This window comes from Tenrec ecaudatus, chromosome 12 (genome assembly GCF_050624435.1).
Source record: "Tenrec ecaudatus isolate mTenEca1 chromosome 12, mTenEca1.hap1, whole genome shotgun sequence".
Taxonomy (NCBI): Eukaryota; Metazoa; Chordata; class Mammalia; order Afrosoricida; family Tenrecidae; genus Tenrec; species Tenrec ecaudatus.
In genome coordinates, this window is record NC_134541.1 from 128,736,263 (window position 1) to 128,764,158 (window position 27,896).

General features: G+C 55.2%; 1 protein-coding gene across 9 annotated transcripts in view; it reads right to left on the reverse strand.

The window, feature by feature from the left end:
• CUX1 (cut like homeobox 1) overlaps positions 1 to 27,896 on the reverse strand; it is a 382,248-nt gene that overhangs the window by 15,622 nt on the left and 338,730 nt on the right. For 5 of the 9 annotated variants that reach the window (XM_075564907.1, XM_075564906.1, XM_075564905.1 and 2 more), the window contains 4 exons: positions 23,482 to 23,784; positions 20,328 to 20,516; positions 17,550 to 17,814; positions 1,669 to 10,887 (listed from right to left, as the gene is read on the reverse strand). The exons of the other annotated variants lie outside the window; for them this stretch is intronic. In XM_075564907.1, coding sequence (XP_075421022.1) covers positions 10,146 to 10,887; positions 17,550 to 17,814; positions 20,328 to 20,516; positions 23,482 to 23,784 — 1,499 coding nt within the window. In that variant the 3' untranslated portion in view covers positions 1,669 to 10,145. Of the gene's footprint in view, positions 1 to 1,668; positions 10,888 to 17,549; positions 17,815 to 20,327; positions 20,517 to 23,481; positions 23,785 to 27,896 lie in introns of those variants that run through there. 9 annotated transcript variants of the gene reach the window in all.

Sequence of the window (27,896 nt, forward strand, 5' to 3'; positions counted from 1 at the left end):
AGAGACGAGGCTGTGTGTAGAAGCCCAGTGCTTCCTGTTCTGGAAGCCACAATTCAATGCAGAACCCAGGACAAATCCTCCCAGCACGGCTCCCCATCAGGAAGAAAGGACACTTACACATCGCAGGAGCCCTGAAGACCAGAATCACCTACAGAACCACAAACACCTGGTGGCGACCTCTGAGGAGCCCCTGAACCCCAGCATGGAGCCTGCCTGGGGGGGGGTGGGGAAACCACCAAACTCCCTGCCATCGAGGCAATACCCTAGTGCAGCGGTTCTCAACCTGTGGGTCACGACCCCTTGGGGGGGGGGTTGATGACCCTTTCACAGTAGCAAAATTACCATGATGAAGTAGCAATGAAAATAATCTGATGGTTGGGGGTCACCACCACATGAGGAACGGTCTTAAAGGGTCGTGGCGTGAGGACGGTTGAGGACCACTGCCCTGGAGGTTACTCATTGCTGGAGGCCACGGCAGAACTGCCCCTAGGAGTTTCTGAGACTTCACTCTGGACAGGGGTAGAACCACCATCTTTTTCCTGTGCATTGGCTGGTGGTTTTGAACTGCGGACCTCGTGGTTAGCAGCCCCACAAGTAACCACTGTGTTGCAGCAAAGGGGGCCCCTTTCTCAGGCGCCCTCCGTTTCAGAATAGCCACGAGACAGGGGCACAGGTGGTGCACAGGTAGCCCTGGCTGGTCCTCTTTCACGTCGGGACCTGGGGACAAGGCGAGACCCCACAGCGCAGGCGAGCCCAGGGCCAAGGCTGGCTACCCTCGTTACTGAAGCCGCAACCCCTATTGGCTGCACTCAGCACTTCACGCCATCATTCCTGGGCCTTACAACCACCCATGTGCCAGGCAACGGCATTCCCAGTTTACAGACCGGAAGCGGAATGCCCACATGGGATTCAAGGGTACATCAGGGGTACAGGTGATGACAGAGAGGAGCAACACAAACCCGAGCTTACTGGGCACTTCCTGTGTGCCGGGGATGGAGAGCCAGACCGGCTGCAGCCACACCCGGCCGCCATGCCCCAGAAGCACGTGGAGCTATGCTCCCCGCTGCCCACTTCCTAGCACGGCCATGACCCAGGCGCGCTAGACCCAGAATGCAAGTGTTTGCTGCTTGTCCTCAGGCCGGAGCACTTCCCAGCACGGCCATGACCCAGGTGCGCTAGACCCAGAATGCAAGTGTTTGCTGCTTGTCCTCAGGCCGGAGCCCTTTCCCCAAACAAACAAACAAACAAACCCACACGTGCTGTGTTTGTATAAAAGATATTTACTTCAATGAGCACACCTAGGGTGCTAGTGAATCGTAATAATACGTGGTGTGAGTTTCATACAGTGATATTGCTTCTCCATATCATATAGGGACTTGTACAGTGCTGAGAACAAACATCGTATGGCTAACAGAAGACAGAAGGGACAACGCCGAGGGGCCGACGGGTGCCTCACCCCCACCACACACACCCCGCCAGCCAGATCAACCTTGACTCTTAAGTGTTGAAATGAAGAGCAAGAAAGGAAAAAAAAAAACAACCCCAAAACATAACCAGGTATGAGTCACGGCAACACAACTGAGGCTTCTCAAAGCGATTTGTACAAAAATGATGCTCTTGTTATTTTTATGTGTGTTGGTTTTGTTTTTAAAAAAATTCTTTTGTGTGTTGTTGTTTTTTTTTTTTTTTTGGTCAACTGGGTCTCTGTGAGGATTTAAAAAAAAAATCTGTGATTGTATTAACAAACGAGCTCTAAAAAACACCTAAGACTTAGTGCGTTACAGAAAATATAAAATACTGCTAAAAATGTCAGACACCACAATACACTGGGGTGGGGTTAGGGAAATGGAGCTTATTGAGAGTTCTCAGGAAGAAGTCCACCACTTTGTGGGGTTTGTCTTGTGCTGTTAGTAGTCTGGATGGGACCGCGATGCCACCACACTCTCCAGGGCAAGTAGTTACTGCACAAAGGCGGGGGGCTGGTCTCCTCCTCGGTGGGGAGGGGCCACGGCAAAACCACCTGGGTTTCTGTGTCGTCTGCTAACAAGCTGCTCGAAATGCTTGAAGGGGTTTGGAACACATTCTCACACTCCCAGAACGCACAGTATTTTGGAGGGGGGAGGACATGAGCTGCCCGTTTTCTCAAGAAAAGAGGCAGGAAACGGCAAGATGGAGAAATGCATAGACTAATTAGAGAAAAAAGGGGGGGAACTCTGGGAGGGGGTGGTTGGAGCAATTATTTTATTAGAGGGCTTTCTGTCATATAGGCAAGGACAAAATCGGGGCCCCCCCACCCCCCACCCCCAGCAGTTTCACAGAAGGGAACCCGTCTCCAAGTGAAGGGGTGGCCGGCAGGCCCTGCAGGGGAGGTGGCCACTCTCCTGGCCACGGTGGGGCAGGCAAGGCCCTTGCCTGGGCCTGGCTGAGCTTCCTTCTGGAAGGTCCACAGGCCTGAGGGAGCCCCACCGCACCAGCACCCACTGGGTGACTTGCTGCCTGTGTTTCTGGGCCCCAGAAAGCTCTTCCCCGAATCCACCAGCCCTCCACCCAGCACAGGAAGGGCCGAGGGTCTCAGGCCTCAGTCGCTACAGAGAGACGCTGCTTGCTTCACAAAATGGGGCTTTTGACCAACGCGGTCTGCAAGGAAACCAACAGAAACGTAGCACCCCACGTGAGCTGTGTGGGACACCACTCTCTCACCTGAACTTAATACTCTTGACCGGGCCGCCACGCCCTTGCTGACCGGGGTGCATGCGGAACCTTCATGAACCCAGAAGTCTTACCAAGAGGCTCTAGGAGGCTTTGGGGCACTGCGCCTGGCTTTGCTGGCCAAGCTTCCCCTGCAGCTCCTCCCACGCCAGGGTCCCTGCCCCCGGGCTCCCTGACACTGGCAGAGGGCTTTTGTTTGTTCATAAACTCTCTCATGCTAACAGCTGCCGGTCGAGACACCACCATTTCTTTCTTGCCCTTGCTTTTCTGTTTTGTCCTGTGGCTACACGGGAGGCGAGTGGCCGACTCTGGTGGCGAACCCCGCCCCTCTTGGGTTCGCTCAGGGGGGCGGGAAGCAGAGGGCAGTAACCACTGGAGTGGTGGCAAAAAGCATGTACAACAACAACAACACAAAACACTCCTGATAAGTACTTTAAATGATTAAACCTAATAATAAATAGAAGAGGATAGAAATATTTTCTTTTTCTCCCCCCTCCCCCCTCTCAAGGAAACACCCTTTCATCATGCTTACACACGGGCGGGTCAGTCAGTAGCAGTCAGCCCATCTCAATGAGAAAAGATTAAGTGCTAGAAGAGATGGTGTGGCCACAGATACTCAGCCTGGCGGGGCATCAGGGGTCTCAGCTGCTGAGCCACCGGACACCCCTGTCCCCCTTCACCTGTAGAAAGCCGGCCCGGAGTCCCCAGGCCCTAGGCCCAAGCTCCGGGTGACAGACGGGGACAGGCTGAGGCGGAGGCTGGAGGGGCGGGGCCAGCCTGCTTTGCCTTGAGTGGACAAACCAACGGGACTACAGTGAACAAACCTTCCACAACCTGAATTGTCCTGGTCTAAAGCTTACTCTGAGTTCATTTGCTGTGCAAGACCTTGTCTTTTAAAAATGAAGAACAACAGAACCCAAGGACTTCTATTGCACACAGCTTCTGACACACGGTCATCTCCTTAAGTGCTTTCCATTTAAAGCAAACTACAAGAACGAACCGAGAGAGAGAGAGAGAGAGAGAGAGAGAGAGAGATAGAGATAGAGAGAGAGAGAGAGAGAGAGAGAGAGAGAGAGAGAGAGAGAGAGAGAGAGAGAAGCAAAGGAAAAACAGGACAAGAAGTGAGAGTGGGGCTGGGTAGGAGCAAAAGAAAAGCAGGCCCGTGTCTGCCTCTTTCCCGGCATCTTGCTGATCGGTGGGCTCTGGTCTCCAACAAGGTCCCAGGGCTTCCGGACATGCTGTGCTTCTGCTTCTTGGGGTGGGGTGTGTGGTGGTGACATGGGGTGTGTGTGTGGGGGGGAATAAGGCACCTTTCCTTTCTGATCACAGAAAGCGTGATACATAGCACAGAGCATCTTTTGTGGTCCACGTTAAAGCCTACGCGACAGAAATGACAGCGGCAGACGCTGCGCACTCCGTGACATCACTGAGGAAACGAACACGGCCCTGCGGAGCAAACCGAGCTTCGTCTACAAGGTGGCTCGGAGGGCCAAGTGTACGTGCATACAACGCCCGACGTCTCTCGCGCTAGCTTTTTAATTTTTTTTTCCTTCAAAGGATTCTTCGCCTGCAATGCCCAACTTTTGAAGTTAGCATTCTTTTTTGGGGGGTGGGGAGGGGGGAGGAAGACTAGGTGCTTTGGGAATGTCTTGTTTAAAGCTAAATGTCACTTCATCCCAAACCGAAAGCTCAGATGTTGCTGCTGACAGCAAGGACGTGATTTCTTTGGCAGGGGAGGGGGGCGCGGGCAGGGGCAGTGCCTGTATGGGGGACAGGAGGCTCGCCTTCCAGGCTGCGGGCACCTCTGGGGTCAGGAGCCCAGGGCTCAGTTTAGGTTCTGCTGGAGGTGTCCGTGCCCCCTGATCTTCTGACTGCTTCCCGCCCAGGGTCTTATCCTCAGCTTCCAGGTCACCTCAGTGCCTGGCATGCTGGGTCTTTTTGGAACCGTTTCAAAATGCAGCAAGGGAACACGCATCTTGGCGAGTGGGGCCTTCCTCAGGACGCACATGTGCGAGCATCACGTGCTCTCGGAGGTGGGACCTTGGAGCCATGCCCCCGCCTGCTGCTTTGGGACTTGGCCGGGGGCGGGCAGGCGCACGAAAGCTCCCTTAATGCCATCAAGCCTAAAGGAAGTTGCACTCTGCGGGGAAGCACCCGAGGATGGCACCAATCATGAAGACCCCTCCCAAGCTCTTTCCAGCGGGGGACGATTCCGGCGACCAGCACGCGTGTGCCCACAGTCGGCCTCGAGAGCGGGCTCTCTTCGGCACCTGACAGTAACGGTCACTTCTTTTTTTGGAATGAAAGCTGGGCAATGTAGTCCTATCCTCTCCTGCCCCGTATAGGGCCCCAAAGGAGCACTCCCCATGGCGCTCAATTCACCCCCCACTGGGGACAACAAAGCCCCAGTAATTAGAGTCACCAGGGTCAGGCAGGAGTGCCAGGGTGTTCTTCTCATGTGGCCAGCTCGGGGCAGCTCAGGGCATGGGGCTTGAGGATGAGGGATCGCAACAGCTGAGCAGGAAATGCAGAGCGTGGAGTCTTTAGAACAGCTGCGGGCTTGGGGAACAGGTGGAAGTCGAGGAGACACAGCCCCGCGCACTCCCGGCACAGGCAGCGCCTGCGCAACAGGCCAAGACATGCTCCCCGCTGTTTCTCAGCTCTGCGTGGTGGAGTGTTGTCACCTGGGGAACTTGGGTCAGTGAGGTAGCAGGGGGTGAATGAGGAGTGTGAAGACAGGAAGGGCAGCCAGGGAGGAGCAGGGGGTCCCTGGTTCTCCCAGAGCCAAGCTTCCAGCCCCAAGTTAACACCAGCAACAGGCTACCGGCCCTTTCTACACATACCTATGCCCTTGTGTGGCTCCATCTGCCCCCCTCCCACTGGCCTCTGATGAGGGGCTCTGGAGTGGCTGAGGGCTGCCTCTGGTTTGTCCAGGCCTGCTCAGAGGTGCCTGTCACACTGCATTTAAGGCACAGGCTCCTACCAGCGCCCAAAGCAGTCCTTTCTCGCCTTTTTACGTTGTGCTCATCCAGGTAGGCCGTGTGCATATTCTGCCGGTTCCTCTGCTGTTTCCCGTGAGCTCGGTGGTGCTAATCCCGGGGACGACGGAGGAGCATTGCATAGTGTCGGAGGTCATCAATGGCCGCGGCTCACAGAGTGTGGGGGTGGGGTGGGGGGTGGAGTCCAGGGCAGCCTGCATGGGAGCCACCCGCCTGAGCTTACCAGGTCGGTTTTGCTCTCTGGCTGGTGCCTAGAGTGTTCCCTGCCTCCGTGGCTTGCAGGCGAGTGGCCTGGCTGCTGTGGCCCTGGCTGGGAGGCAGGCCGGGTGGGAGAGTGGGGTGGTCTGCTTCCTTCGGGCTGGCCACCCAGGTCTGGGCAGCAGATAGAGCGATGAGGACAGCAGAGGAAATCTCAACCTGAAGCTCCGCAGCCCTGTGGGCCGGAAATGCCAACCAGCATGGAACTTGGGACGGGGGAGACTTGAAGATGGGGAGGAAGGCAAAGCTGCCAGCAGAAGGGACACAGGGCCGGGAGGAAGCACGCGGGCGTTGGCAGTACAGGGGCGCCATCGCAGCGAGGCGAGGCCACAAACCGCCGCTCTTGCCTCAGGGGTTTCCCGAGACAGGCACAGTGGCCAGTGTTTGGCAGTTGTCATCTGAGTCGAGAGCCTCGCATTTTTTGGAGACGTCTCTCAATCTGGTCCGGGCGCCATCGTCTGCCAGGCTCTGCCCCAGCAGGAGTTCAGTGTAGTTCTAAGAACCAAGGAGCTGAGCTAACTGACCACGGCAAACCTTTCCCAAGAAGAGAGGTCTGGGGCTGGTTTGGAAGAGGAGGTGACCTGGGAGCCAGGTAGGGGAGAAGATCCCCTTTTCTGGGGCAGACGTGAGCATGGGAGGGTCAAGAACAGAGCACAACAGACAGAGCCCACACACCCTCCACCTCAGACAACCTAAGCTAACTTGGGCAGGCACCGAGGGCCCAGAGGCTCCACATGCAAACTCATTTCACGTAGAGTCTAGCCTTAGCCAGCTAAGCAATGGCACAAAACCAAACCAAACCAAAAAACCCTTAGCTCTGGCATGAGGCGCACTGCCTCCAATGAACAAAAATAAGCCATTTAAAATGGTATAATGGAGCTTGTAATTAAATGTTAGTGTTTTTTCATGAAACTGGTTCCCCCCTCCCCCCACCTCACCCCAGGGGAGAGGTACAAATCAGCTTTTTAAACTGATAGAGCACAGAGATGGGTGGGGTGTCTGCGGCCTATGAGAGCTACTGCTTGGATCGACAGCCAGCGGAGAGTTAAGCACACCAAGAGGACGCTGTTCAAGGCACTTGAATATTGCTTATCGAGATGAGAGAGCAACCCTTAGACTCAAACCGAGGGGCCCAGAAAGGAGGGGGACACTCCCGCTCCACATGTCTCTGTGCCATTTAGTGGCGGCTCTTAGAAGAATTACAGACAGTGATAACTCAACACAAGAGATCATGGGATTGGGATCGCAAAAGAGAAAACAAAACAAAACAAAAATGCAACGCGAGAAGAAAATAAATAATCGAGAAAAGAAAAAAATACAAACACAGAACCACAAGCAAACTTTAACCAACTGATTGTATCGAGCACTCAGATGGGGGCCTGGCAAAAAAAGACAGAAGGGAAATCAACGCAAACCAATTCCTCAGGCTTCAAGGAACCCAAACAAACAAACAAACAAGTAAAACGATTCAATTGCTTGGGAGAGCCAAAGTGGCCTTTTGAGGTGGCCGGCTACTCGGCCATTTGGATGGACAAAACTACACTTCTCAATTTCCTCGGACCGAACACCTTTGTCAATAAGGGTCACGCCTTTAACACAAAAGCAACTAAGCCTACAGCCCCCCCCCCCCCAGCACGTCTTCTTTTCATTCTCGTGATGATTCAGGCTTCACCGCGCAAGATGACACCCCTCCCTCGCGGTTTTCCTGGAGAGGACTCCAGTCCTGTCGGCTACTCACTGGCCCGAGGGTCGCTAATGCGGACTCGTTCTCCTTAATGCCCCTGAACCAGCTGGATGGTAACCCCTCTCCCCCCCACACACCCTGAAGCTCCTCCAATTTGAATTCTACGTTCAAGTTCAGAGATAGCTTCTGCAACCACCAACAGATGACCCAGCGGCCTGCCTCCTAGCCTCCCAGAGCCTTCGGAACACTTGGTATCCATGAACAAAGGCATGGTCTCTTTAGTGTAGTGACTCTGAACTGGTGAAATCTGGAATTAAGTGCTGCAGTTGCAGGCTAGACGACTGTAAATTAAATGAAATACAGGATTTCTAAAACATCATGCAAGAAATGTGGTTTCACATCTTACAGTCAAAGTCCTACAAGTTAATTAATACAAGCACACTGAGGTGTAATAGCGGGAGCATCCCTTGAAAATTATAACTCCCTCCCACCCTCCCCAAATTAAAAAAAAGTAATATTAATTCAACTTAAGAAATGAATGCACCATTAAAATGTCATCCAAAGATGTTGACCTAAGACAAAGGTTTCAATGATACACAATACGGTCAAAAAGTTCTCAATCAGTAATATACAGTATGACAACTACATCTTGTAAATTATACCCAATACTGCCGGCAGTCTATCCCTCTAAAGAATATTTGCCCCTTTCATCCCTTCCTAACAATCAGATAATAAAATACAGCACCTATAAATAAGCAAAAAAAAATATATATATATACCGAAATCATCTATTGTTAGTTTAAAGATATGGCAATAAAGGAGTCTAGATTAGCAAACTTGTAGAAGCCGTAACTGATAAAACAGCTTATTGAAAAAGGTGGCAGTAATGCACTCTATGTGTGCACAGGTAATTAAGAAAATACACAGACGTATAAAACTGCACACACGCTCACACGCACACTCTCATCCACCTCTAGTCTCACGCACATACATAAAGACAACAGGAGGGTCAGAGACAAGTTAGACTTTTGATTTGTACTTAGACTGTCCTGGGCTGTGCATCAAAGAACTTTCCAAGAGGCAAAGTGAATGAGGGCAAATGGTCTGGTCTGGCTGTGAAGAGCATCAACGTCTAGGTGTCCCGTTTCTGTGGGGTGGGGGGCGCGGCGGCGATGGTGGGAGTGGGGGCGCAGAGCCCAGACGGTCCTGTTCCTCTCGTGCAGGGAAGAAAGCTTCCCACGACTTCAACATAGTTATCAGTGCTTGTGGTGGGAAGCGAGGGAAGGAGTGTGTGCAAGCCCTACCCAGGCCCGGGGAGCATCTTCCCCTAGGAAGGGCTCAGGTCCGTCAGGCGCCCAGGAGGGTGGTGAGGCCCGGTACCTTCAGTGCCAAGTTAAGAGTGCTGTCGACAAGACAAGGGGTGGCACCCCTGCTTCTCACTAGGGCCCCAGGCCGAGGCCTTAACCGCGGGGGTGGAGGGGGCCCTACTTCCTGCTACGTGAGTGCTCGCACGTGTGCAGATGCACTGTACACAGACGTCGACACCATAAATTAAACAGAATGAACAGGGACGTGCTACAGTTCTAACTTGTCTCCTAAACCTCCCAGATATGAGGTCTGATCAGCGTGCTCTGCGGTTAGAGGTTAAAAAGCAGATTATAAAATACCTAGATTCGGATCTTTTCTTTTTGTCCTGATTTGGCCTAGAATGGAGTGTATTAAACAGACCCTGGTCACAAAAGGCCAGAGTCAGTTAAAGCTGTGACTCACTGTGCACTACGTGTCAGGATTCTAGTCATGTACAAGAAAACACTACGTCAGCTACCACGACATCACATCGGCTCCTGATGTGACTTTTCTTTTTTGTTAAAAAATAGGTGGAGTACATGTGTCTTATTTTAATTCAAAGTTTCAAACGAGAAGATTCTTTTCTTGAAAATATTTAGGAATCCAAACTAGTGTGTTTAGAGTCGGTTTGACTGTGCAATCTCTTAGTGGCAACTGAACAGCTACAAAAACTTTCTTTTTAAATTTTTTTTCTGAAAAATCCCTGCCCTCCCCCACTCCCCCCCCTTTTTTTTCCTGGTTTAAGAAGATAATAGTGTATTATCGCTCTGAAGCCATTAGATGGCAGATAAAAAGCCCCCTTTTAATCTGTGGGATTGATTTTTTTAAGCCCACACGAAAGAGGCGGGCGCAAGGCAAAGCTGTATTAGAGTTATTCCAGAACCTGTGGAAATCACTTCGGGCAATAAAAAAACACTGAGGGTACAAAAGCTCGACCACCCATCTCCGTTTGCCTCCTCGAAGACACGACACGACGGCGTAATGCTCCGTTTTCTATATGCACCGTGGCCTATGGCGATTTTGCCCCGTGGCCCGCGGGGCTAAGTGCGCGCGGTCCGCCGGCCCGGCCCGCCCGCCCGGTGCTGCCCCGCGGCCCGGCCCGGCTCGGCCGGACGCGCGGGCGCACGGACGCGGCGGCGGGGGCGGCCTCAGAACTCCCATTCGATGGGCTCCTCCCGGCTGGCGGCCTTCTCCAGGCGGTGGATGATGCTGTTCAAGTTGGCCGCCTTCTTCTTCCGCAGCGGGCTGTCGCGCGAGTCCCGGGCGCCCGCCGCCTCGGGGAGGCCGAAGAGGCTCTGCAGCGAGCTGGCGCGGCGCGCGCCCGGCGGCGGCGGCGGGGGCGGCGGGCCGCTGGTGCTTGGCAAGGCGGAGCTCCTGGCGGCGCGCTCGCGGGCCTGGCCCGGGCCCCGGGCGCGCGCGGCGGCGGCGGCGGCTGAGGTAGCGGCGTCCTCTCCGGCCGCGGCGGCGGCGGCGGCGGCGGGGGCGGGGCTTGGCGCGGGCCCCGGGACCTCCGTGGCGCCCTCTGGCGGCGGCGGCGGGGGCGGCGGCGGCGCCCGGGACCGGCTCTCGTCGTCGTCCGCGGCCGGGGTCGGGGTCCCGGAGGGAGGCGGCTCCGCCTTCCCCGGCGGCCGCGGCGCCTCCTCGCGCTCCTCCAGGGCCGCGGCCTCGGCCGGCCCTCCCTGAGACTTGGCGGCGGCCGCGGGGCCGCCCGACTCCTCGCTGTCTGCGGCGCCCGCGCCCTCGCTGGCTTCCACGCCGTCGCAGCTGTCGCCCTCCGAGCTGGGCGCTGCCCTGCCGCTTCGGGCGGACGACGGGGAGTCGCTGGCCCCAGCCTGGCCCTGGCTCCCGGCCTGAATTTCCTCAATGAACAGTTCTCTGCGGATCCGGGACCTACGGGACACAAGCGAGGAGAGGCCTGTGAGGGGCTGCCGGCGACCCACGGGGCAGGCCCTCCCTCCAGGGGTGCATTTGTCTGGAAGCCTCTTGAGGTGACTGCAAAAGAGGGTCCCATCAGAGCGGTCACCGCGCCCTAGCCCACCATCTCCGCCCACATCCTTGCCCAGGCACCCAAAGGGTCCATGCCCATCACCCACAGAGGGCGGCCAGAACTGCTTGGTGGCCTCCTGACTTCCCAGCAGCCTGCTAGGTCACGCCACTCCTGCCTCACCGACTGCCTTTGCTAACCTACAAGAGCGCGTGTGCGGTGCTCCGTGTTTCCCAAGCGCATTCTTCCTTGGTGCTTCTGAAGAAGCTGACTCCTGCCTGGGGCACCAATCCCCTGTCACTGCGATGAAGCTCCACCGTTGGCCACGGAATGCCATGGCCCTGGCTCACCTCCTCAGGGTCCCATCTACTCTCCACTTTCCCAAGGAATAACTCCTGACTGAATTCATAAATGAACCTGCAGGTTGCCTGGGAACCACTGCTTCTTCATCAGGACTTCATGAGAACGTACCGATTATTAGCAAAGAGTCAAAGAGAAAATCTTCAGCTCGCAGCTCTCACCTACAGAGTTCGGTGTAACTGGTCCAGGCTAGGGTAGAGACTCACCAAATTGTGAGTTGTCCACTAATCGATTCCTCTGAAGGGAGAAGACTGGGAAGGGCCATGTTTCAATCAAGAGGCCAAATAAGTGCTCCAGCAAATTGAGTCCATTTTACTGACGTCACCGTTCAGCCTACAGTGGACAGTAGGTGCTGGTACTTTCCTAGGACACTGCCATCTCTTAATGGGACAGGCCTTCTGTTTGGGGAGTCCTGGGTGACACCACAAATGGGCTCTGAAAAGTCTGTTTTTGCTCCCAAGTTATAGCTCACGTCAATAAGGTAGGCCGTTAGACGTCTCTAGGTGTCTCTTCCCTAGAGCTGATGAAAGCTCTGAGAGTAAGCAAACCATTGATGGAAGAGCATCTTTAGATCACTTAGTACCAAGCTCAGTGTCTTGCACAGAGCAGGCCTGCAGAAAGCAGGTGGGGTAATATGCATGCACTTATTTTTACTTTTCCCCTGATGACTCCGGTTTCGGTAGGTATGCCGCCAGGAGTCGCTGTGTTGTTCTTTGCTTTGTACGTATAAAAACATCTCTTGCCTAAGTAAAATTCCATTTCATCTCAGCCATAAACACCTTCAATTTCAAGAAGAGCCATGAGTTTCTACTGGTTTCAGAGGCTGTGTTTATAGCCAGGAAAAATGGCCTTGGATCACGGCTTCCAGACATATTTGCCACCTAGTAGTCCTGTTCCCAGCAGGTTCCACAGGCTCCATTATGGTGAAATTTTTGGCATTATATGTACTTGTATGAGGGTAAGTAAAAAAGTACTGCTATAAAGTCATAGAACCCTTTATTCAAAATGGGAAGCTATTGTTTTTCAACATATCCCCCATATAAGTTGACACACGCTTCTGAAAACAGGGTGCCTTCCCTCTAATGCTTCCCCACAGAATTCTGTCTCTTTCACAATGGCAGCTTAGACACCTGCCAGGGTCTCAAATTGTCTTCCTTCTCAATATTCTCAGATTTGGGGAACAAAAAGGGTGAAGGGACAAGATCGAGGCAGTGGAGTCGCTGGGGTGAGGTTTCCCAACGAGTCTTGTCGCACAGCCTCCACTACTCTCAGGAGTGAACAGTGGCAGTGTCCTGCTGGGAAAGCATTTCCTCGGAAGCAGTTCTCATTTCCCTACAACGTTTTGATCGTGCCATGTCCTTTGAGAAAACCCATCAAGACTACTCCAATGGTCACCCTAGCCGTAGGGGCTGACCTCTCTGCCCTGAATGTACCTGCCCCTGCAGCGACCCTTGAAAACCACTGTTCTCATTGGGCCTTTGGGGGCAGGGACTTTAAGGTGCACCCATTTTGCAGCAGAAACCTATCTGCAGTCACCCACTGAACACACAGACGTGTTTAAATCTGTTTTGTTTGGAGTGGCCACGTGCAGGTATGACCTGGAAACCCTAGAAGTGGTATTTTTTTTGATTACCTGGTAACTTGGTACCTGTAACTCTGTGTGTGTGTGTGTGTGTGTGTGTGTGAGAGAGAGAGAGAGAGAGAGAGAGAGAGAGAGAGAGAGAGAGAGAGAGAGAGAGAGAGAGAGAGAAAGGCTGTACTTAGTCTGCCAGGTCCGGCCTCTACTGGGGGTGTTATCTGCGGCGGAGTTATGTTCTGTGTGGCTGGTGAGCTTTAAACTTTGTCCCTGGGGAAGGATCACATGACAAGTGTCACAGAGCACGGTCTGGTAAAGCTCCCCAGAAGTCACTGGGTGAACTTTCCTCCTCTACGGTCACCTTGAGAGCCCCTGAGGTGGGGTCCTGGGCACTAGGCTGTGAGGTTAAATCTGCTCTTGGCCGGCTTGTGAGCGTCTTGGCGGTTGAAATGCCAGGTGGGGTAAATGTCTCGTCATGCCTCACTCTGGGAGTTGGGAGGTTAGAAGGGCCATGCAGAGTTGGTCCCAGCCAGGCCATGGCCCACAAAGCACTGGGCTGGGCATCTCAGGGGCACCCTGGCCCACACAGAACGCAGTCTTTTAGGAGCCACGTTTGAAATCGGATTTGCCATTTACTAGTTGGGAGGTTTTTTTTTTTTAGCTTCCACTTCTTCTCTGGCAAACGTTGAGAAAAGTGCCCTCCTCACAGGATGTTATTAAGAGTCAGTGAGATATGAGATGCGCAGCCTAGGTCCCAAAATAAAGAACAACTGCTCCAACCACCCAGCCACCGAGTCCACTCTGAACTGTGGGACCTCAGAGGGCAGAATACAGCGGCCCCTCTGGTTTCTGAGGCGGAAGTCTTTGCAAGAGCGGAAAGCCTCATCTTTCTTCTAAGAAGCGGCAGGTGGGTTCGAGCCAGCAACTTAGCAGTTAGCAGCCGTTAGCTGCCTAACTCGCACTCTGCTGCTCCACCAGGGCTCCTCAAGACATAAGTTAGAAATTTAAAAAAAAGCAGCAGCAAAAACCAAAACCCCCAAACCATAAAAACAACAAGAAAGTAACTCTTCTTAATCCCCAGCAGTCTTGTGAGGGCCAGAGGGCCGAAAGGGAAGGGGTGAGTCCCCAAACCAAACTGTGTCTTCGAGTCATTCCGACTCACAGTGGCCCTCGAGGGCAGGCTAGAGCTGCCCCGTGGGTTCTGAGACTGCGCACGACCCCACAGTGTGGTGGTTGCTTGTTGCCAGTGACTCACGATGGCAACTCTTAAGTACAACAGAACGAAACACTGCCGGGGGCCTGTGGCATCCTCACAGTTCTTTCTCCAGGGGGTGACCAGGGGTTTCCAATGACTGATCCTGCAGCTGGCAGCTCAATGCATAAAGTATCCTGCTTTGGAAGGGGTGGGTACTCACTGCCCTGGAATCGATGCGGGCTCGTAGCAACCCGATGGGACAGGGTAAAACTGCCCCTGTGGGGTTCACAGACTGTAACTCTATGGGAGTAGACAGCATTGTCTTTCTCCGGAGGAGGGGCTGGTGGTTTCTGAACTGCTGACCTTGCGGTTAGCAGCCCACTATGCCACCAGGGCTCCCTGAAGGGGCGGAAGGACTGGGTAGGAAGAGACAGTCGTGTCTGGAGCTTGGGACCTGGGGTGTCTGTCATACGAGGTGGAACACTACCAGCCCAACCGTCAACCCCTACAGCCTTTGGTGGTAAAAATGGAGCCCCGCCCTCACTGCAGACAGCTGGATTTCCTGTGACAATCCTGCTAGCCACGTGAGCACCCATCGAGAGCAGCCCGTTACTTTGGACTCCCTTGTGGGGTGGGGGTATTGGGAACAGGTGAGAAAAAGACCCAAGCATCAGTCTTGCAGAGTTCAGCGGGGCAGGAAACAATTCCCTTGATTTTCCTCAGCCAACCCTCCATGTGGAGCTCTGTGGGGCTGGCCAGGTGGAGTGGGAGGTGGCGGTCGGCACTGAGTTGGCCCTGTCTGCACTTTGACTGGTGGGTGACCAGTCACAGGCAGGTGCTGCGGTTCTCGGAGTTGCAAGCCCGGTCCGAGCGACCTGGCACGCAGCACTTCTCAAGCACCTGCTCTTTCGTTTCTCTCTTCTAAAGCCTGCTGCTAATTCAACCGTCTTTCAACACCCTGCTCATCTCGTGCCCGACCCTTTGCTTCCAGGGGCTGCAGGGGACGGGGTCTCTGCCTGCCTCTCCAGGTGGACTGCTTTGCCGCGGAGTCATGGAAACAGAAACAAAGACACTGGCCAAACCTCTCTCTGGCTCTGGCCTCATTCGTTTCATTTGGAGCCCCTATTGCTCCTTGGGGAGAAAGACGAGGTGTTTTTTGTTTGCTCCCGTAAAGAGTGATGCTCCCGGACACCCACAGGGGCAGTTCTAACCTGTCCTGGAAGGTTGCAGCACGTTGGCCCTGCCGAGATGGCAGTGGCTGGGCTTGGTTTTGGATGGCTCCCCAGGTAGGAGCCCTGGGCGCAGGTAGTAGGTTACCAGCCGGCCTGCTAACTGCAAGGTCAGCGCTTGGAAACCGTTAGTGGCTGTGTGCAGGAAGAGGACGTTGTCTGCTCCCTTAAACTTTGCGGCATCTGAATCGTCAGGGGCCGCGGCTCTGCCCGGGCTGCTAAGCGCTGGAATGGACTCGATGCCTGGGGTGGGGGTGGGGGTGGGGTGTGAAACTGCAATTCGGCCTCTCCGTTTCAGGTGTGCACTTAATCACGTTCACGTGAAACACAGAAAGGTAGCATCCACATTACGTGACAGCCACGGAGACACCCGGAGAGGCCATGACTGCCAGTGCAGCTGAGGCCTGCAGGAGGGGTCTGGGGAGAAGGCAGCCCCAGCAGGGCCAGGAGAATGGCTTTGGAAATTGTCCTCTACACTCAGTCACCCACAGCCTCAAGTGCTCCTGCCGAGTCGTGCGACACGCAGAGAAGTGCGTGGGGCCCAGGGAAGGCGTGCTAGCTCAGAGGCATGCCCCCCCTTGTGTGTCTTGGTGGTAAAAGTGAGCTTGTTGGGCCTCCAGGGAACTTCAACCCCCAGTCCCAGGATGTGCTCTTGGGGCACGGGGAGACTGCGGTCCAGCCCCCAGAAGCTTCCTTCCAGGCAGAGGAAGCCCTGTCATTGTCACTCCTGGCTTCCCTCTGCCTCTGTGTGGACACAACTGCACATATGGGGATCAATCAGCTGCTTGTGCTCCGTTGGTCTACTTTCTTTGTACACAGGGGAGCCAGTGCACAGGTGTGGAGGCCTGCCTGGGGCCAGCACTGCCGCGATAGGTACGTGTCCCTGGTTCTAGGACGCAGGCAGCAGGTCCCTTGGGTGTGTCTGCTATGCGAGCACTGTGGCTGTGCCTTTCTCAGCAATCAAAAGAGTACTAGGTGCCCAACTGATTTTTTCAAAAAAGGAAAAGCTGTAATTTGGTCACAAACTGGGAGGTCGATTGAGCCCCTCTGGACTCTCTAACAGGCCTTGCCAGAAGAGGCAGGGGCCCCTGGTCAGCGAAAGAACTCCTGTCAGCCCCCAGGGGCTGCCTAGCTGTGACTAGGCACTGCCTGTCCTGGCCTCAACCCTGAGGGAGCCCAGGGTCCGGGCTGCACTGTGTACTGGCCTGTGTGGGGCACCCACTTGCCCACTATGTCGTTTTCTTGGGTCTTAAAAAAAATGAGGCACTGATGGTAAGTGGTAGGCAAGCTGGGCACCGAGCAGGCCCTCAGCAGAAATGCCTATCAGGGGCTCAAGTCGTGGGGGGCCTTGGATATAGCCATGATCAACAAGTCATGATCCTGCAGTGAGTTCCCATTTCTGCTCCAAACATTCCATCCCCCGCTCACCTTGTTCTCCTGGGGGTGGGGAGTGGGGTGGGGTGTTAATGAGCCCTTTCTTCGTAAATGACTGGTGTGATTAGATCCCTTACATAGCTGGGAGGAGCATGTGGTGTGACACTGGTCAAAACACCCAGCTTCGGGTCTGGAAATTGGGCAGATGCTCAGTGACTCTGTGAGCTTACCAACTGTCCCCTAAGAAGGGGCCAATACATTTCAGTTTGGGTCATGGTCCTATAAACTCACTCACATCGAGTCGACTCTGATGCCCAGGGACCCCGTGGGACACGGGAGACCGTGCCTGTGGGTTCCTGAGGCCATGCATGCTGGATGGGGTCAGAGGCCTCGTCTTCCTCCCACCACGCCGCTGGTGGTTTTGAACTCGCTGACCTTGAATTTAGTGGCCCAATGTGTAACCCGCTATTCCACCCGGGCTCTTAACTCTTAAAGGCCCGAGAAAGCATTCAAAGAAGAAAACACCCCTCGGCAGTAAACGGTCATGCGATGGAACCAGGGGCGCCTACCCTTTCCGGTCCTGGCAGCTGTGGGCTGAATCTAACTATGCACTGTTGAGCAGGAGACTTGGCCTACAACTTGGGGTAAAAGGTTCCAGAGCAGAAACCAAATCAACACCTGAAGCCATCACAGGCGCTACCCAAGTGACCCCCCACCACGTTCTCAGTCCTAGTGTGCCGTGGGCCAAGCAGACAGAGTACTGTTGAGTGCAGATCAGCCCCTCGCTGGGGCGGGCAGGGCGGGGGTACCCCCAGGGTGCTGACAGGGCCGTACCTGTAATTGTGGAACCAGTTGATGACGGTGCTGGTCTTCAAGTTGAGCTGGGTGGCCAGCTCCTCGATGGTTTTGGGGGACGGGTATGGCTTCTGCTGGTAGGCTCGCTTCAGCGCTTCTTTCTCCTCAGGGGCCAGCACCACCCGGGGCTTCTTCAGCTGGTGCTGGGGCTGGGGGCTGGCGCCCTGGCTGTAGTCAATGCCAACGGAGGGGGATTCACAGGGCTGGCTGTCACTGACTGAGCTGTGTCGCCGCTTCATGTAGGCTGCGGAGGGAGGAAGAGGTGCCAGGCTGAGACGTGGGCCCAGTCACACAGCCCACACCCGGCCCCTGACCTGACCACAGGCCATTGGTACCCGGGCCCTTCTGGCGATGGGGGCAGCTGGCATTTCTGCCCGCTCTTGACGAGAGCATCTCTGTGCCCCGGCGCACGCTCACTGCAGGCCTGCTCTGTTGTAATCTGCCTGTCTTGGCAGCGCCAGCAGCTGAGTGGGGGCCACAGCGACGTACGCAGAGTACCACCGGGCGGTGGGGTGAGGGAGCTGAGCACGGTACCACAGGGCATAGGGGAGGCACACAACTTGACCCCGGGAGAGCTTGGGAGAAGCTTCCCAGCGGAGAGGCTGTTTAGACAGAAATCTTAAGGGGGCAAGGAAGGATGAGCTGGGAGAAAATCGGGCTTGAGGGGGGAAGGCAAGAGGCTGCTGCAGACAGTATGTGAGGAGGCACTGGCAGACCGCTGGCAAGGGCGTGTGCTCGCACACCTGGGAGTGGGCACTCACAGAGGGCTGGTGGAGTTGAAGCTGGAGAGAAGGGCGGAGTCAGGGTAGGGCCAACGTTTTCTACTTTACCTTGACGGTCAAGGGGCGGGGAAGGATTTGCGTTGAGGCAATGGCATGGTCAGGTATGCATTTCAGACAGGCTGCCAGAGATGGCAGCTGACGTAGCGTCAATGCAAGGAGTCCTGGTGACTCAAGGGTTAAATTACTGTTCAGGGCAAGGAGGCGGCAGTGTTGTCTCCATCGAGGCTAACCAGCCCCACACTCACTGCTGTGGGGTCCTTCTCAACAGCCCCCAGGACTCTGGGACAATGGAGACGTGCTCTCTAGGGCTTTCAAGGCTGTCAGTCTTTCCAGGTGCAGACAACCTCATCTTCCGCCCAGGGAGGGGCTGGTGGGTTTGAACTGCTGACCTTGCTGTGAGCAGCCCAACAAGTAGTTCACTGCAGCAGCAGGGCATGAGGCAAAACTCGACAGTCTTGAGACCCTGTGGGGGCAGTTGGACTCCGCCCTGTGTGTGCTGGAGCCAACACAACAGCACACATAGCAACAACAGTAATGGAGCTGGGGAAGGCAGAGGGGTTCTCTGGCGTTAGAACTGGGGTGCACCTGACAGGATTTGGCGACCAATTAAATGAAGAAGGAAGCAGAAGAGGGAAGGATGGCTCGGGTGATGACGTGGCGGTGGCTGCAGTGGCGGCTTTAGGTGGGGCAACCCACAAAAAGCAGATGAGAGGAAAGACGACTGAGCAGTCTCAGACATGTTGACCTTGGGGTCTCGAAGTCACTCACATCAAGATGCCCAGTGGACAGATGGATAAATGGGTCTTAGGCTCAGATGGATGGTCTGGACTAGAGAGAGCACGATTTGGAAACCAGAGAGAGAGGGAGAGAAAGACTGATTCTTAGAGATGAGAGCTGAGAGTGTTGCTAAGCCGAGGAGCGAGGTGACAGAAAAGAGAGCTGGACTGCAGGTGAGGGAGGAACCCCTGGAGGCGCGTGGAGATGGGTCCTGGACGTAGGAAGTAGGAGAGAGCCAGAGAGGAGACTGGGTAGGCAGAGATGCACACATGCTCATAGAGATCCAAGTGGAACCTTAGCGGCCTCTGTTTTCTTTATGCAGCAGAAGGCAGGAGGAAGGGGATTGAAAGGACTCTCGAGACGGTGCAGACGTGCTGTGAAACGGTGGTGGGAGGTGGCAGGGAGAAGGCATGGGTAATACGGGTGCTGGGGAGAAACTTAGGAGACTCTACCAAGGTGGAAGACTACAAGTCAGAGGTGCCATCAACCCATCTGGTTAGGGGGCATTCTTGAGCGGGACCCAGAGCCAAAGAAGCTGGCAGCAAGAACCAGCAGGAGCACCAATCCAAGGTTGGGGGGGAGAAGTGGAAGACAGTGGAGGTCCGATGATACAGGCCAGCGGGGGCTGCAGGGACGGGCCGTGGTGTTTCAGTGCCTGGGGCAGGAAGGGTGGATGGAAAGAGGACGACGGGAGGGTCGAATGGAGAGACAAAGACGAGGCCAGGGCAGAAGGTGGTCAGCGAGTGGAGGATCTGGATTGCGGGCTTTAGAGGCAGAGCCGTCCTGGCTGACAAGGAGAGCGGAGGAAGAGCCACAATCCGAGGAGGCTCAGGAGCTCTAGGTGTGGGAGCTGCACAGGGAAGGGGACTCTTCCACCGAGGCAGAAAAAGCCCTTTGGGGTCTGTAGGAAGCCTGGTCTGGGGCCAGTGTCTTGGGAGAAGGTGGGTAGATGACAAGGACAAGTGGGGGATTTAAAGCAAAGCCTCCTCAGTCTCCCACGGCAGCATGGGTGCAGCCCAAGAATGGAGAAGTGGCTGGAGCTGATTATGGGGTGGCGGGGAGACGGTAGGCTGCGAGAGATGTGGGGGGAGGGGGAAATGTTATGCTGTTAACTGGCCCTGGCTTCAGGCTGCAGGGTAGACAAAGCCCCCCGGGCACCCTAGGTGAGCGGTGTGCTCAGCAGGCTGCTGACTGGTACCTTTCTTCTCCATGCGCTTCATGTCCATCAGCTTCTCCACGTTGCCGGGGTCGTTCAGCCACAGCTGCATCCGCACAAAGGGCTCGCGGCCCTTCAGGCTGAGCTTGTGCCAGGGCTTGGGGCGAGCGAGGAGGTCGGACACGGAGCCTTGGGTGAGCCCCAGGATGGTTTCCCCAAACAGGCGCTGACCTGGAGGAAACAAGAACACAGAGAGGGGTCACCCCAGAGGTCCAAGGGCCTGAGAGGGCAGGTGCCCCACGAGGCTGTGCTGCAGACACAGGCTAGTGGGTCCCGAGTCCGGGAGACTGGGAGCTATCGCTGAGCAACTCACTGGAAGAGCCTGACGGCATCCTGCTAGTTCTGGGTTGTTTTTTTCTCAGAGGCCAACAGATAAACTCACTTCTCCAAGAGCCATTCAACAGTGGGCTGAGAATGTCACTGCTTTGAAAGGTGCAAATGAGACTCAGCCAGAACCTGGCCTACCTGGGGGAGGTTTATGCACGGGGGTCTTAGGTGCCTCCCTCGTCCCTTGGTGGGGCAGCCGGCTCTTTCCTTCCTTCCTCTATGAAGGGGGTTCCACGTAAGTGTGGTAGGAAATGCCCTGCCCTGGAAGAGCATGGAGCCTGAGAAGGTCATTACTTTTGCACAGGGGATACTAACTGGGGAGCCAGGCTGACTGATTCTTCTCATCCCTGTTTCTCTGCTTTCTAGATATTGGTGTGAAACGCGCCATGGCCTTGATGGCTTTCTGGTGTGGCTGAGGAAATTCTACCTGATTCGCATCTCACAAATGCCCCCTTCCTTTCAGGCGCTAGCTGTATTCAGGAAAGCAGTATGAGGGGGCTTCCAGAAAGTTCAGGGGGGCCAAAATCCCTTTATCTTTTAATTCCAATGAGTTTTCCGTAGATGAACAGTTCATTCCCCGCTCGGTGCACCTAGGCTACCGGCAGCCCTTCTGAGCTGTCACTGCAGCGGTTCTAACTGTCTCTGGCCACGAGTCCCTTTTGGACCCAGAAAAAGCCACAGGCCTCCCCCTGCTAAAATGTACGTGCACACACCATCCTGTCCTTTCTGGGACTCACCAGGAGCACAGGACCCCAGACCGAGCGTGGTCCGCATCCCACTAAGATGACCTCAGGAGAGAGGCCAGTCAGGACAGCGGTTCCCAGAGCGGGCGCTGCCGCCCCCTAGGGGGGCACTGGAGCGGGGCTGGAGCAGAACTGCAGCTGTGGGCTCCGGAGCCTGTCGCTGCTGACCAGAGTAGAAAGCCCAGTCTTCCTCCCAAGGAGCTGCGGGTGGTTTCGAACCGCTGACCATGCAGATCGCAGCTCAATGAGCGACTGCTACCCCACCAGGGCTCTTCTAGGTAACCAAAAGGAGGTGAATTTTTGCCTTTGTGAAGGACTTAATGAAAACCATCCTAAGTGGCTATGACGCCCCCCCCCCCTCCCCCAACCCCTGTTCTGTTCTGGGCAGTGATTTGCAGAGGCAGTGGGGCTGAAGGCCTCCACTGTACAAGCTTGCCCTGCCCCAGGCTGTTCAATCACCACAGAGCAGGGCAGGCACTTGGCTCACTGCCACTCCCCTTATTTTCCCCCCAACCGTGGGACAAGGCAGAAGACAGAGTAGGTTCTTCCAGGCACTCTTTGGAGTTGTCCTAACGTGAACTGCAGAGAAAAACTGTGCCCCTTGAATGGACTTTTGCACCCAGGAAACAGGGCACCCACACTCGGGCGATGGTAGTTTCCAGACTCTGGAGCGCGGAGTCAGGAGAACCAGGGCTGGCCAGTGCTACCTTGCAGGAGCACACCGGATGAATGATGACCAGGAACCCCTAAGAGGAGCCCTGAGGTGCACTGGGTTACAGCAGTTCGAAACCACTAGCTGCTACTCCTGTAAGGATGTGCAGTTTCAGAAAGCCACAGGGGAAGGTCTACTCTGCCGTCCAGGGCCGACAAGACTGAATCCACTCAATGGAAGTGCGGTTCAGAGCCGCCGACAGCCTTAAAGTCTTGGCAGTGGACAAGGGCGGTGACACAGAGCAGCAGGGCCAGCCTCTTCGCTAATGCCCCTGGGTGGCTGTGGTCCCTGCTGGGCCAAGCTATGGGCTCAGTTCTCCAGGGGCATGGAGACAGCAGCAGGAACAACAGGGATGTCAGTGTGCTGAGGGTACTGAGCACTAGTTGCCAGGCAAGGTGCTCCAACCACGGCCGCTCACACCACCCTGACAGGAGGCCAACTGGGTCTAGCCCTCCTCAGGGGGTGCCAGGAGTGGGAGTAGACCTAGTATCATACAACCAGTAACGAGAACAATTGGGATTTAGACAAAGAACCTGGCCCACCCTCCCACTAAGCCATACTCTAGGCCCTAGTACTGCTGGGCTGAGGTGGACCCTGCCCAGCTCTCTGGACGGGCAGCTTGAGCCTGAGCCCACACAGGGTTTCCCAGGGGTCCCAGAGGAGGGCCGGAGGTGGGTTGGGTTGGGTAGTGGGGCTCTGATTGGCCTGTAGGAGCACAATTAATTCACTCCCCAGTGGGCACAACTTTAGACAGTTGTAGGCTCTTCACAGGTAGCTTGTAAAAGCGTTCCCCCTTCTGGGATTAGCCATGCAAATGAGGTGAGGTCTAGCCTACCATGCACATGAGGCATCTGTGGGGACTGGTCAGTTTGTGGCCCTGGTTGGAGTGCCATGGCTCAAAGTTGACGAGGTGCTTACATGCTGAAGCAGCCCGCAGGCCACAGAGGCGTCTCAGAAACAGGAAGCAGCAGAAGGAAGAGCGCCAGCAGCAGAGGCACCGGCGACGATGGCAGGGACACTGCCGACATGCCTCCTGACTGGTGCCACCCTGAGCTGTGACCTGCTCATCCTGATCCCAAGTCGTGCCCTGCTCCTTAATAAGCCGCGTCACTCTAAGTCTGGCCTGCTGAGTTCTCTGGGGCCGAGAGAAGCAGAGTGCTGGGGGCAGGGATGGCCCGTGTCAAGAGCTGGGCAAAGGCAGGAGAGTTCCAGAGATGGTCTGACCTCCACCTCAGCGGAAGGAGGTGGGCTTTGCTGCTTTGCTCCCCCCTCCTCCCACAGTTGAGTGGCACAGACTCAAACAGGAAGCATGGTCCCGCCTGCTGCCCTAGCAGCCGCAGCCGAGAGAGCCTACCGAGGTTGTTGTCCGTCAGCACCTCCTTGACCCTCTTGGTGATGCCGTAGGTGTCCAGCTCTGGAGACATGGCTACGAGTTCTTGAATGCTGAGGGTGGAGTGTCCGGAGAGGGGCAGTGGAGTTGTGGGCTGGGAGTCGGAGGCTGGCGGGTCACTAGGTTCGGGCGGCTTTCCATCCTTGCTTGTTTCGATGGGGGGACACGGCTGCTGGACCAGTTCTGTCAAGCTCTTCACGGACTCACTGGAGCTCATTGGTGACTCAGGCGCAGGGCTGCAGCTGGCAGAGGTCTTTGGAGTGCTTTCTGTAATTGAAGCACAGGAGAAACCGCGGCTTAAAATACCGATCCCTCACCATGTACACTGACTTGACTCTTCCAAGAAATACGAATTAAATGCCTCGCACAAGGATCGAGATGACTTGTCTTAGAGTTGCTTTTTGACTGAGAGGAACCTCTAGTTTTGCTTAAAAGGATGATGGCAACTAAACAAACAAACAGAAGAAACACTCAGATTTTAAATACAAGGCTACTGAAGGCATGCAGGAAGAGCGTGCTACTGAGAAGCCATCCTTCACACTCATCGTGTTCCCGTCACGACTTCTAACGAAACGCTAACATCTCTAATGCGCAAGTACCTTGGCAGGATTGTAATTACTGTCATAATTTGTCCCTATCTTTCAGAATGACAGTAACAACAAAAGACCTCAGATAAAACCCAAACCCACCCCCCTGCGATCCAGTCCATTCTGACTCACAGCGCCCTGACACTGGACTTCGGAGGCTGTAAATCGTCACAGGAGCAGCCAGCCTCGTCTTTTGCGAGCACAGTGGCTGGTGAGTTTGAACTGCTAGCTGCTAGTTGTGCCTCCCACTATCTTAACATATATGGTCAGTACGTTACAAAGAAGACCTTTGGAAAGGAAACGGGAGGCCTCCCTGCTGGCTCCCAGAGCGTCCAGTGCAGGGTCTTCCTGGCGTGAGCGCCTGCTCAACGCCCCAGATTGGTTTTCACCCTGACCACCCAGAAAGGTCCACGCTGCTCATGCTGAGAGGAAGCCAAGGAGAGCCCAGAGAAGAGCATCCCGTTGTCTCCCGCTCCTCTGTGTCGGGCTTCTAGGACAAACCCGGAACTTGCCGGAACTGCTTGCTTGTGAAAGAGGAGCACTCAGTTCCCCTCTGCCATGCTCTGGCACACGAGCCAGGCTGGGGTGAGCAAGTGGCCTCCACTCTCTGCTTCCTTACGAAGGACCGCTGCCTCGTTGGCACGGCGCTAAGTCCCCAAGGAAAACTGTCACCCATGCTCTGGGGATGGGTGAGTGGGACCTTCTGGCTTCCCCGTATCACGACCCTTAGGAGCCAACGCAATAGGCTAGATCCTTGTCAGGGATGGTTTTCCAAGGAGAGAAAATGCTTGTGCCCAGGAGGACTGGTCAGCTTGTGGGAGTGCCTGGCACTGTGTGAAATCTGCTGCTGCTGAGGCTGTGCCTGGTACACTCTCCAGCCCACTGTACAGAGCCGCCCAGTGGAGGCGGACATGTGCAGGGTCCACCAGACGGCCAGCACTGGCTCTCTGGCCCAGACAGATGGCACAGGGGAGGGGTAGGCTTGGCTCCTGCCTGCTTTCCTCTCGGCCCAACAGGTAACTCAGCACCTAGATGTGGCACCCCAAATACTTGCTACCTGAAGACTACTCTCACCCTGATTGACCATCTACTCGGCATGCCCTTTGTTGGACATACCACACCCGGGATTCACAACCCATTTTAAAGTCATGAGGACGGAAGGATGGAAAATGTTCTCCAGGGGGAGGAAGAGTCTGTCCAAATACCTACAGAGAGCACGGCCTCAAGGCCTCAAATAAAACCACAGAGAAACCTGTTTATTGTCTGGACCAGGTACAGAGCTCGGGGATCACACAAAGCGTGTCCTCAAACCTGGACAATCAGATTCAACACTCCTCCCCTCCCACACCCCGACACCCCGACACACACACACACACACACACACACACACACACACACTGAAACAGGTTTGTGTAAGACGTAAGAGACAGGCGCAATAGGCAGAAGAAAGGGACAGTATCCTCTCTCCGCGGCAATCAGAGCCCTACAAATCGGATCTCTCCTCTTGGCTCGCTCACCTCGGGGCCTCGCACGACTGGGCAGGGAAGCCGGCACATGCTATTTCTGTCTCCGGGGCAGCAGAGGAATTGTACTGCGAATCTGCCCAGACTCACCCGTGCGAGGGACCGATTTGGCAGGCCATCCATCTTGCTCACGGCAGACTGTCAAGGACGGCACGAATTCCCCACATGATAAACAGATTCCTTCTCAGGGTGCTGTCCTCTCACCCCGCGGCAAGGTCAAAAGCATGGCTGCCTGGCGCGTAGCCTGCTGTCTGCGGCCTCCCTCATCTTTGCTGGGTGTTGTGGAAGCAACGCTCACCACACAGGACTCTCCACCCCCCCCTTCCTCCCGCTGCATGTACAGATGCCATGCTGCCGTGAAGCACCTCTGAGAGTTCAATGGTGGCCTCACCACATGATCCTGGGGTCCCTCGGTGCTCCCAGCTGCAACTACACTGACGGGAAACCCCTTAAGATCCAAGTGGGGAAGGTGGGGGGGGGAACCTGTCCCAAAGGGCGGGTAGCTGGGGCAGGCAGGCCTGGCTTCTGCCTGGAGACAGTTGCTCTGTGGACAGAGGCCCACGTGGCACTGCCAGGGCCTGGCCACAGAGCACAGAGCCAGAGCCACGTCTTTAGAGTGGCAGGGACAGATGCAACAGCAGGTGGCCTCCTTGGGAACACACACTAATCTGCACAACATCGCTCTGCCGAGACCAGTCGGCCTCTACGAAGCTACTGACAGAAAGCCCTGTGCAGCCCCAGCGGCAGGACTAGTCTGGCCAAACCCAAGCGGCAGAAAAGCCCGAGAGCTCCCCCTGGAGAGGGGCCAAGCAGGTAGCTTCCCCTCCACCTCGACAGAACAAAGGAATGCACTCAACATTGCTCCCTCCGCTTCCTGTTCCAAAAATTAGCAAACGAAACCCTCTGATTAAAATAATGCTTCCTAAAAGAACAGGGCTTTGCTCTGCACATGTAATTACAAATACTAATTATTAAAGAAAGAGAGAGGGGAAAGAAGGAAGCGGCCCAGGCTTGGCATTCAGGTGCTGAGCCTGGTGTAATCTGTACCTTCCTGGGAGCCACTGGACTCCGTGTGACCCGCGGGCAGGCCCCTGCTCTGGGCGCCGAGGTTGGTGCTCAGCAGGGCTCATCTGGATTTGATGGCAAGACCTGGGCGGCTCTACTGCACTGGGGGAAGTGCGCCCATGGCCCTTGCAATTTGCTCATGGTCTCTCCCCCAGTGCCTGGCCCACGACCACGGAGTGAACGTGCTGGGGATGAAGACGGCCTGTGTGATGCTGAATGTGTTTCAGTGGAGTGTCCAGATGAAGAAAAACTAGGAAGAAAGGCCTGGTGATCTATGGTCTGAAAACTAGCCCATGAAAACCTCTCTGAGCCACAGTGGTCAGTCCAGACGACTGTGGGGAAGATGCAGGCCTGGGCAGGGTTTCACTCAGGGGTGCACGGCACCGTCCTGAGTCAGGAGCTACAACATGGCAACAATTGTGAGGTCGGTGCAGGGCTGAGTAGTGTCCCACTCTTCTCACTCACACATCCTTCACTCACCGATTCACTCATTCACACATCCCTTGACTCACTTATTCATACATTCACATTCCCTCTCATTCATTCATGCATTCACTTACTCACCCCTTTACTCCCTCCATCCCTCTCCAACCCACCTACTCACACCTTTATCACTCATCCACTCTACCTACTCACTCTTAAGTATTACTCTGGGTCATGCACACTGCCAGGCATTGTGGGTCATAGAGAAACCAAGGCAAAAGCGTGTCCTTCCAGGAGCCCCAGGACCGGGGTATTGGGGTGATTGAAAGTGGGCATATGCACATTTGGAAAGTCCAGCGTTACAGCCTCGCTCTCCATGTCTGACTGCAGTCCTGAGGTGCTACGTTTTCCAGGTGAGCCGTACCTATGGGGGGGCAAGTCTTTGAATCTTGCGCGGATCGCTGGGTTAGTAAGATGCAGAAAATGGAGAGAGCGGCCCCTCTGAAATACACGAGGCAATCGGGAACTATAAAAGGATTATGGAAAATACGATATTCCAAAAACAGCAGGCAAACAACAGCTGCCTAATTTCTCAACAGAAGCCAGTAGAAAGCACCGCCGCTGTCCCTTTCAGAGACAAGTCTCTCTGCAGTTTATCGGAGCCACTGTTTCTGTCTCCATCCCCAGCCCGCTTTCGGCGGTAATAATAACCCAAATTCCATTTAGTGTTCATTTGAGCAGTCAGGATAAAGTCATTTCTTATTATCTCCCCACTGTGTGA